General features: G+C 39.3%; 1 protein-coding gene across 1 annotated transcript; it reads left to right on the top strand.

Annotated features, from left to right (window-relative positions):
* Window positions 1–10,081: 10,081 nt before the first annotated feature.
* Window positions 10,082–11,410, top strand: LOC103701485 (B-box zinc finger protein 32-like). Its single transcript, XM_017841420.3, has 2 exons — window positions 10,082–10,184; window positions 10,314–11,410. The coding sequence occupies exon 2, from the start codon at window positions 10,323–10,325 to the stop codon at window positions 11,049–11,051; it is 729 nt and encodes a 242-aa protein (XP_017696909.1). The 5' UTR covers window positions 10,082–10,184; window positions 10,314–10,322; the 3' UTR covers window positions 11,052–11,410.

The raw sequence follows: 11,410 nt of genomic DNA, 5'->3' as shown, positions 1-11,410 counted from the left end.
TCTTGTTCTTATGGTGTCTTCTTGTTCTTATGGTGTCTTCGTTCCCTCAAAGATGAAATTCTTGTTTTGCCATTTCCTCCAGATCTTCGCTACATGCCAACATGGCAACTTTCCTCTCTTCATCTTTCCTCAGCCATAGATATACCAAAAAGTCAGGTAGATTCTGCTGGATTTGTTTGTTTGTTTTGACAGAACTTTTAATCAGAAATGCAATAGAATTTACTGATATACTACATTACGTACAAATAAATGAAAGGAAAATCGGATTGTACCACATTAGCTGTCGTATGTTTCAGCCTCCCGGTTTCATGGCTGTGCTCCATCTTGACCCTTGGAACTTGGAAGTCTTCTGCCCATTTTCCTTCCCACACTTTTATTTTGCCAAAAAGAAACTAGACAATGAAAAGAAGATCCGTTTCAAATTCTTTTCCTTTCTTTCACCTTCTAAGAAACTATATATAACCTTGGTCACTGTACTTTGGCTCCAACCAGGGCTCATAAAAACTATAACCAGTCACAAGATGCATGAATCTTGTAATTATATCCGCAGAACTCTCACAAATGTTATCTTTCTTCATGTTTTTATTCTCAACATGTATTATTTGTAGTTTCTTGCAGTTTAATAGCCATGACTTTCCCCACGAGAAAAATCGCAACAATGAAGACTCCGACTGCAGACATATAAAAAAATAATAAAATGCATCATGCACTAGACTTCCATCATCTTAACATAATACTCTGGTTCCATTCTTTCTTTGGTATTGCATGAATCTAGCCTTCCGGATTTCCTATTGGAGTACACAAGTATGCCGTTTTTTGCTCATACAACGTTCCTTCAAATATACGTAGGTTAGCACCAGCGGTTCATGATGACAAACCCGAATCACTTCGGTTGGTACGTAGGAGACTGACCACAACCCAGGACTGTTCATGTCTGTGTACAAAATCTAGCCCAAATCAGCATGAACCAGTCCTTCCTTACAGGCCTAAACCGCTTCGAATTGCCTAGAGAAAGTTACCATGCCCATTTTTCTCTCCATTTCACCACCAAGCAAGAGAAGAGAAAGAGACGAGGAGAGGGGAAAGAGGAGGGAGAGTGAAATAGTGAGCAGAGAGGCAGATGGTCGATTCATCAAGGGATTTTTTTAGATTTTCTTTTCTATTTTTTTTTTTGTAATCCCACAAATGGGCAAAATTAAAAATATAAAAAAGAATTGTTTAAAGTTTATAATTTAATATGATTTTGTGATATGCTATGGATCTTAGCAAAATCGTGCTCACAGTCTAGCAGATTACAAAGTTTAACGACCTGGAAGACATGAAGAAGACTCATATTCTGGTTGCAAGTACGAAGTTGAAGTGGGGATGGGTGTGGTTGCCATGCTCAAAATTCAATTTGAAGATTCCACGAGTCCACTATCCCAAATTAGGCACAAATGGCCTACCAAGATCCTGCATGGCTACAATATCAAGATTAAAGTTTAAGTCACAAGGGCCACCTATGAATATGATCCAGACGTATATAAAGGACATGGATCCTTAGGTTGAAATTGAATATATGTATATGTATGTATTATATTTTTAATTTTTTAATACAAATATTTTATAGTCACAATATTCTCTAGGTGTGTATCATAAAAACAATAAAATATATTATACATAAACATAAAAAAACTCAAAAAATCTTAACTTTCGCTCGAACTATATAACAAAAGTTTAAAACCCTCAAAAAAATAAAAATAGATTTTATTGTGTGTCAATTGGTATTGTGTGTCAATATGACTTTTTACAATAGATAAATGATTTTACTAACACTGTCAATTTAAATGGGTGTAAGTGTAAATTTTGACAAAATATTGCGTGTAAATGTAATAAAGATAAACCTCGGAGAGATTTTTCTAAAATTGTTTGGGACATTTTTATTTTTATTCTAGCGTGGTATTTATGTCTTATTAAAAGTTATCGTTTTGACTAATATTCTGTTAAAAGTTATCGTTTTATTCTAGCGTGGTATTTATGTCTTATTAAAAGTTATCGTTTTGACTAATATTAAGTTATAAGTTGAAGTATTGAATAAAAATAAATTTCAAAAAGATAAGTGTAGATTTTTCATACTATTAGATATTTTTGTAATTTACTCTATCTTTTATTTCACGAGATTTAACTAGACTACCTTGTGGCCAAAACTTGGTGTCACTAGCGTGTGAGCAGCTACATTTGGTATATGATATGCACCAATAGAGGACTGGTCAAAAGAAGATCAGGAAATCTGAGAGGAAATAAGCTGCGGTTGATGAATGACTGGTGTTGTGATGTTGTGGACGCGTGGAAATTTTTGGTACTGTCATGGAGGTTTGTGTGGGTGGTGTGAGTCTCTTTGGAACATGAGGCTCGAGCAGGCTCGGACTCTACTTGCCACATGGCTAGTGGGAAGGCCGCCAATGGATTGGGCGGCCAAGGAATGAACCACCTGCCAAATTATATCATTGACCTTCTTTCTGTGGTTTGTTTTTCTTGCGTGACATGAGCAATTTGTGTCCTATCAAGATATGTCCACTAGATCCTCTATAAAGGTCCAGTAGCTTGTATAAATGGATCCAATTATTTTCCAGCACCTCAAAATTTGATACAATCACATTGTAATTGCCGAGATACTAGGTTTAGATTATCAGCCCTTTTAAAGATCTATTCTACTGACTCTAATGAGCTTTTAGGGAAGCTAAATTGGCACAGTTCAGTGGTAAGATGGCTTGTGAGAGGACATGGCACAGATGCTAAATTCAATCAAATTCAGTTAAGAAGCTCATTTAGGAAGATACATGAAAAGGATTTGTGTTGCGTTGTTTGGTTTTTAATTATGCAAGGATTGAGCAAAAGCAAGGTTTTGTCGCAAAACATGTTTACTGGAAACTGCTAGCTATAATTTTCCTAGTATCTGATTGGAATCACTTTCATAATTAGAGCAGCCTGGTTTAGGTCTAAAGCAAGTCCGACTAATTTATTGTGCTGCTAGGCCAGGTTATTATTGTGTGATAGAGAACATGATCTTTTCAGAGGAGTGGATTACATCGCTGCGACTCCTAAGCCAATGAAAGATAGAGGGATTTTTGTGGGATGTGAAAGCCCCTCATGTCTTGTGTAGAGTGTCTTTAGTGTTGCTTCTGTTTTTTAAGAAGAGAAGTTAGAGAAGCAAGATTTCCTAGCTCCTTTTAGCAAGTACTTTTCTGGCTTTTCTTTTTATAGGAGCATTTTTAGACAATATTAACAACACTTATTGTCTGATAAAAAATATATAGTTTTGATCTAAAAGTAATTAAAGTATATTTTTTAAAGAAATGACCAACGCGCTCTATAGCTTCGCAGCCTATTTTGCTAATGGTCAAGGTATTTATGTAAGGCAACCTAAGCCTTCCCTTTTCAAAAAGCCTCCTAAATCCTCGGATGCTACAATTCGTTGACCCGATCGGAGAGAAGGAAAATTTTCTTCAGCTCACTCAACTTGAATCTCTCAAAAAAAAACTAGAAGAAGATGGAAGAATCACGAAACTAGGGCTTAAGCCCTTTTTTCTTTTATTGATCATCCACACTACCTAAATTAAGATACATATCCCCTATTTATAATACTAGCGAGGTCTCCCCTTTCATAATTTGGGTTGGACTCCTCTCGTAGTTCGAATAGGATTAGGTATCCTAAAATAAATATAACAAATAAAAAATATTCTAGAAGAAACTAAAATCTAGAAATATTTTAAAAAACTAAAATAATTGAGAAGGTAAATTTCGAATTTTACATCAACTCTGCCTTTTATCGCTTTGCCTCTTCTCGGATGGAGAGCTACGCCTAGTCAAAATCTTATCCAAAAAATAAAATTTTTGGTTTGATCAGCCTATTTTAGAGCCTAAATAGTGGAATTTCATCTCAATTCAACCTTTTAGCTATCAATCTCAAAAAGCTACTCCATTTTAAAAAGGGATCATCTCAAGCAGACATCGTATGACCAAAATATGGCTTCCGAAAGTTTGGCATGTGACTTAGCTTCTTGATGTGGCAAATCTCACTCCTGGATTCTATCCATCCCTGCTCCTAATGGCCTTTGGATACCCATATTGGCCAAAATAGTTCACATTGAGTTTAGTGATCCTCTTGAATATCTATAGTGGTCAAAGTGGTATACATCGAGTTTGGTGATTTTTCTAAATACTCGTAGCGGCTAAAGTATTCTACATCAAGTTTGGTAATCCCGTTGGATACTTATAATGGTCAAAGTGGTTCATATTGAGTTTGAGTATTCTTCTAAATCAGGGCTCCCCCTATTTAGAAGATTTAGCTTCCGCTACATTAGAACTAAAGGTGGAAAAATGCATGCTTTCTTTGCTCGTGATTGAACCACTTAGCTTTGCTTGGAGATAGTTTCTGGCCTGGCTCTTCTTTGCTCTCGTGTCTCAGCGAACTACTTGCTCTGCTCCTACATTTGGACTTCATGTCGGGGCGCTCCTTGCTGTCCTTCCTCGTTGAAAATGACTATGGAGACTCCTCAATCTTGATCTTGGTATATTGGTCAATGGAACCAAGGAACGAGAGCTTGGCCTCTCATAAGTAGTTCGTGTTCTCGTACCATCATCACAAACTTGTTACAAGTATTAGTAGTCACTTCACTTGGGCAGCAGTCGCAAGGTCAATATTACCTTATGTTTTGGAGGCATTGATCATGAACTTCTTTCCGTCATTTACGAGATGATACTTCTTTAGACATTACTATAAGATTGCATCTCGATTCCAAAAATACGAGCTCACAAGGATAACCTGGCAAACATACAAAGAAACTACTTCACAAGTTATCTCGTCCATATACCTATCGGTTATAGCTAATTTGAAGGTACACTACTTGATAATCTTCAATTTGATGTCCTTCTGAATCCAATCAAGAGGCTAGGGACGTGGATAAAGGTTAGTCTGCAACCCTAGCTTTTGAACCACATTTTTAGAGATGAGGCTCTTTTGGCTTTTAGGATCTCCAATAGCCTCAATGATGCTATGCTTTATCTAGATTTTTAGGCAGAAGAGTTTCTCTTGCGCCTCTATATCTGCTTCAATTGTTGTCTCAAGTTTTCTCGCCATCAGGCTCAATTTGTAGTATGCTTGCTCAAGCTCGGGCAGCTCATCAACTTTTACAATATTGAAAACCATTTCTTCTTCTTAGAATCCTCATCCTTCTGCGTCTTCCTCTTCGACTGCAACTCGGAGTGAAGTTTTTAACACTTCTTCTTGGTGTGTCTATAGAGGTTGCAATGATGGCAATAATCTCTCTGAGTCGTGTTAGCTTGCTTCTTGCCCTGCTCCCCCTTTTAGCTTGATTTTTCGCTGCTTTTCTTAAACTTATTGCCCTTTTTACCTTTTCTAGGCCGATTCTTCTCCTCAATCCCTATGGCCTTCGTGTTGGCTTTGTTAATGTCTTCAACTTTGAGAATTTTAGCTCCTTTCGGATGCTTGTTGAGACCTCCGATGTATTTCATGAATATTGCATGATCGTCGATGGAGATTCCAAGTGAGATTACTTGTTTGTGAAACTTGGTGGTGTAGTTCTGGACAGACTGATCATACTTTTGCCATAAGTGCTGCCACTTGATTCACTAATCCTCCTTGTGGCCAATTGGGTAGAATTCCTTCTTGATTAGGCTCTTAAATTTACTCCATGTCATATTCGAAATATTATATTCCTCATGTATGAATTCCATTATGTAAGAGCATAGCTAGAAAGCTTGAGATAGGCAAAAGCTACCTTCTGGACACTAGAGTATCTATAGATAGTAAAGTATGTCTCTAACTGGTCTAACTGGTAATTTAGCTTCTTCGCGTCAACAACCCCATCATATACAAAGATCTCGATTCAAGCCTCAATTTTAAATGGTTGAAGAAAGAGACTTTTCGTACCTGTGGGTTGGTCATTCTCATTCTCCTCACTGGATGGTAAATCTTCATCTCAAGACGTAGGAGATAGCTTTGCAATAGGAGTTGTTGGTGCTTGTGCCGAAGGTATCACCAATCTAGAGAGGATCTTAATGAGTTCTGCAATCTTCTCCTCTAGTTATATGAGACATCCCCTTATCATTCATCGAGAAAGAACTAAAAAACATACTTGCCTTTGTCCTTCAATATACTTGAAGCACAAATTACTTGTATTGCTCGTGCATCTAGACTGTGAGCAAGGCCCCTAGAGATATAGAGGATCGGAGCTCTGATACCAGCTTAATCCAATCGAGGAGAAAAAAGATTTTCTTCAACCTTTTCAATTTGAATTTCTCAAAAAAAATAGAAGATAATGGAAGAATCACAAAAGTAGGGCTTAAACTCTTTTGTTTATTGATCATCCATATCTCCTAAACTAACGTACATAGTTTTCTATTTATCATACTAGAAAATTTTTCATTTTACACTTTAGATTGGACTTCTCTCCTAGTTCGAATAGGACTAGATATTCTAAAATAAATATAACTAATAGAAATATTTAAGACAAAAAATTAAAATTTAGAAATATTCTTAAAAAATTAAAATTTTTAAGGAGGTAGATCTCGACTTATACATCAACTCTGTTTTCTAGTGCTCCGCCTGATTCTTCTCGAATAGAAAGCTTCTCCCGTCAAAATCCTACCTAAAAAGGAGATTTTTTATTTGGCCAGCCCGTTTCAGGCCTAAATGATATAAGTTTGTCCCAATCCAATCTTTTAGTTATAGATCTCGAAAATCTACCCAATTTTTTTAAAAAAAAGATCGTCTCAATCAAACATCGTATGATTAATGGCCTTTGAAAATTGGCATATGACTTAGCTTTTAATGTGGTAGATCTCGCTCCTGGGCCTTGTCCAGCCCTACTCGTAGTGGCCAAAGTATTCCACATCGAGTTTGGTGATCCCTTTGAATATCGATAGTCGCAAAAGTAATCAACATTGAGTCTGATATTCTTCTAGATATTTGTAGTGGCCAAAGTGGTTCACAACAAATATGATAATTTTTTTGAATTGTCATAGTGGCCAAAATATTCCACATTAAGTTTGGTAATCCCTTGAGATACTCATAATGGCCAAAGTAGTCTATATCAAATCTGAGGATTCTTCCAAAGCATCTATAACATGAGGTCTAGTGATCCTTGGACTCTATCCCAGCTCAAATTAACCTATAAAACCTCGAAATAACTTGAAGGTTACAAATTCAATGTTGCCAAGAGCATTACATATATCTAATCCAAATAAACACAAGCTTCCTTGTTGCATGTTTCAGTCACATCTAGCCTAGGTTCACTTTTTGGCTAATTACCTGTAACCAGCAAGCTGTAATTGTAATTGGCTATACTAAAATTGTAGGGCCCCCAAAAAATAAGTATTTGCATCCTTGTAATTACAACCGGAAGCTATGGTTCAACTGAAAACAAAAGCCTTTGAAACTTATAATTAGATAACGTAGAATTGGTTAACTCCGACTACAAAAAATTTTATAATATCTTTGAGAAAGCATTTTGGAAGGGATCCCTTTACTATTCCAACTATTCCATTCTTATCCATAATATCTTTGTAATTAAAACAATAATAATAACATAATAATATCATTAAATTAATATACTATTATATGTTTATATTTAAATATTATAATATTATGACAATACTAGTTGTATTATAATGATACCCTATTATTATAATTATAACAGCATGATTGCTATAATATTATAATATTATAATCTATATAATATTACAAAAATATTCATAATTATATGTAGTAGATAATATATCTAGTTGTTACAATATCAAATTATTTTATATTCATATAATTACTTTAGTAATTGTCCTTTACTAATCCAATCATAATTTAATAGATAGTTTTCTTCTACTATAATTATAAAATAATACAATAAATACTATATTATATCGATTTCCATGTGAAATAACCACATAGTTGTAGTTTATAGAGGATCATAGACGCGTACAGTGTACACTGGTTGTTTGTGGTGGAGAAGCAATGCCGACGGACAAGTCGGGCGTTGCGTGCCCTTCGCTCCCCGTGAATCCCTTGAACCGGACCTTCGTGGGGTCCACAAGGGGTCCCCGTTCCTCTGGGCTAGAAAAATTCGAAAAAAGAAGTAATTAAATTCTTCCATCCGCAGCTCCAACGTGGCGTTCCCAGGATGCACGTCTCCCTGGGCGTACGCGTGGCGCCCGGCTGCGGCCCTTCTCCGTTCTCGGGGCTTGTCGGACGACGACGTGGGCATCTCGTTGCTCCCGTTTAAACGAGTGGCTCAGATTCGTCGGTACCTTGAGTGTGTTGGACGGTAGCACCTCGCCTCTTTTTACTCCCTTATTTTACCAAAATACGTTGAATGATAATTAATGGGTTTTGGTGACGCCGCTTTGAGGGTATTTTTGTCAGGGAAGAAAGACGTACAAGATCCTTTATTTTTGGCCGGTGGAAAAAATATTTTGTTATTGTGGGGAAATATTCTATTCAGGAGATTCTACATTGAAGCACCCCACCCTCCTACCCATAATTGTGGGGCATCTGATTAATTAAATGCCATGGCTTTTTTTTTAAAAAAAATTTTGTGTATCGCGACGAATGGATTTTTGTTTTTTTATTCTTCGTCCATTTTTGTCGTGGAAGAGCAACTCGATTAATTCTTGAGGTTGGCCAGAAACAAACTGGACAAGCTGATTGACGCATTGGGTGCTGAACTTCTCTAGAAATAGTCTGTAAAAAAATCCGCTTGCTAGAGAGTTTCCAGCAAGAACTTTCGATGTCTAAGTTAAAATAAAGTGGCGATAGTGTGGAAAAAAATTTCCAGCAAAATATGGCCTTTCTGAATAATCGAAGAATGTCATATATATCGTGTACCTAAGGTTCCTTAGGCTGCTTTTTTATATAGAAAAGTTTACTTTATCGTTGCCTAGCCTAACATAGCATCCAATAATGCCAAGTAATGGTCCGTAGAATGGTCATGGCGTGAGAGTTAGTCCGTGTAGGCAGCAGGCAGTGCTGGTGAGGCGCAAGCCATGGCGCTGCTATGGCTGTGGGCTGCCAGAGCTGTCAGTTGTTAGGACTATCGGTTCTTATCGGCACATATTGATTCTTTTCTTCAGCTAATGGCTCCTTCTTGTCGGGATTGAAGTCAATCACCTAAGTTGGTTGGCTGCTCAACTGGTGTCGAGATTGTTCTCTTCGATTTACGTTCGAAGTTAATGTGGCAGATCTAGCCCAAAATTGAAATGTCCAATATTTCTCTACCAAAACTTATATTTAACACGGCTAGCTAGCTAAACCACCACAAAATTAGCCTCCGTTATCATATATTCAGATATGAAATAATTTAGTGTAGAAATAATTTACAGGATGCAGCGATGCGCCGAAGCTTCCTTGATGCCTACCATATTCCCAATCTAAATGCATGAATATTGGCTAAAATAACACCACACGGATAAACTTGAGGAACGCTGGAAACTAGCTAAAAGGTAGATATAAAATACGAGGCAAGCCAATCAGGTTACCATGTACTATCTAAAGAGTGTGGATTAGATTAGGGTCGGTAACGAGTGTCTTTTGGCTCTTGATGAGCTGTTAACGCTTACTTTCTTAAGAAGGCACCAGGCTAGTAAGAAAAGTTCTTAAATATTAAGACAGTGGAATCTACTATCACCCATTTTTTTAATCTTAGATACTGATGTTATGCCTGCTTATGCATCCAGCCCAGCCACATGTTATTTACATAAAAGTCCTTTCATTTATTTCCTTTACCTAATTTTTATTATATTTTATCAATTTCTTTTAAATTTTAAATCAGCTTTGACAAAATCATTCCCGGGCACGGATCCTCTTACGTGCCATTGCGTTACATGTCCGTCACCTCGTCCATCCATTCAAAAATTAAAAATGGCAGCTCCGAGTTATAAAAAAAAAAGAAAAGAATATGAACAGTTCGAGGGAATCGAGGTATGTGGACAGCGAGCGCTCCGTGACCACAGCGAACGGTCTATTCTTTTCCTCCTTTATTTTAAGTCCGCCAATAAATTTAATATTATATATATAACTATATATGCGCAACTCCCCTCGGTTTTCCCCAAAAGCGGTTCCCGGTTTTCCCCCAAACCGCCCACGTCGCCTCAGATCTTTCAATAGACGCTCCTCTGCGGTATAAAGATACCAGGTACGGCCTCTTTAGTCTTTCCTCTTGCTCTCTCTCCATCATTGCTTCCATCGCCTCTGCCCCGGTTTTCCGGCGAACGCTTTCTGGAATTAGGCTTTGGAGCTACTTATAGGGTAGTAGGGCTCACAGGGATTAGAGATGAAGTCGCGGAGATTGTGCGAGCTCTGTGAGGGAGAGGCGGCGGTCTACTGCGAGCCGGACTCGGCGTTCCTTTGCTGGACCTGCGACGCTGCCGTCCACGGCGCCAATTTCCTCGTGGCCCGCCACGTCCGACGGATCGCCTGCGCCCAGTGTTGGTCCCTCGACGCCGGACGTCTCATCTCCGGCGCCGGGTCCCCGCCGATCCGCTCCATCTGCCGATCCTGCGACCCCGATCTCGTTTCCTCCCCGTCCTCGTCGTCTTCGACGAGTTCTTCTTGCCTCTCCAGCGCTGAGTCTTCGGTGGCGCCGGCGAGGGAGGAGGAGAAGAAGTTCCGGCGGAGGCGGCCGTCGGGGAGGCGGAGGCGGAGGCGGATGCGGGAAGAGGTGGATGAGAGGGCGGAGAGGATCCTGGCGAGCTGGAGCCGGAGGATGGGGTTGACGGAAGGGCAGCGGTGCGTCGGGGAGGCGGCGCACGTGCTGGGCGCGTGCCCGGGGGTGGCGGCGGCGCTGCCCTTCCGGGTGGCCCTGGCGGCCGCGCTGTGGTTCGCCGCCAAGCTCAGCGAGGTGGCGGAGGGAACGGGAGGTGCGGCGCTGGAGGCGGTGCTCCGGCGGCTGGAGGCGTGTTCCGGTGTGCCCGCGAAGCTTATCGTGCTGGCCGAGGCCCGGCTTGCCCGGGCCGCCGGCCGGATCCGAGTCGCTGAGGAGGGCTGGGCCGAGTGCTCGTAGCGAGACATCGACACGTATCGCTTTTTCTACCAAAATTATTTAAGCTTTGTGTGGTGGATTTTGGTCCAGGAGGAGTTTCGTGGATGCTCTAAGGAAATAGTGGTGGCTTACTTTTTTGATTGGACTCATAAATTGGACCAAAATCTCATCTCGGATGAGATAAAAATGAGAATTAGTATTTAGTTACGTTTGTTGACTCAAAGGCAAGTTGATCTTTTCTAAACGGCTTTGAAAGTTTCTTTCTTCTTTTTTTTTTTTGTCTCGCTCGCACAAGAGATCAGGATTTGATTGTATGGTGTAAGTTTGAAACTATAATGACATTCTACTAGTCTGCTCGACTTGAACCTTAGACCACCTTA

The sequence above is a fragment of the Phoenix dactylifera genome, unplaced genomic scaffold (assembly GCF_009389715.1).
Source record: "Phoenix dactylifera cultivar Barhee BC4 unplaced genomic scaffold, palm_55x_up_171113_PBpolish2nd_filt_p 001001F, whole genome shotgun sequence".
NCBI lineage: Eukaryota > Viridiplantae > Streptophyta > Magnoliopsida > Arecales > Arecaceae > Phoenix > Phoenix dactylifera.
The sequence above is the reverse complement of the archived record's forward strand: the minus strand, read 5'-3'. Positions and strand labels throughout refer to the sequence as shown.

Bases quoted from the DNA above. Each gene is read 5' to 3' on its own strand.
- LOC103701485 (XM_017841420.3), top strand. From the start codon at position 10,323: ATGAAGTCGCGGAGATTGTGCGAGCTCTGTGAGGGAGAGGCGGCGGTC.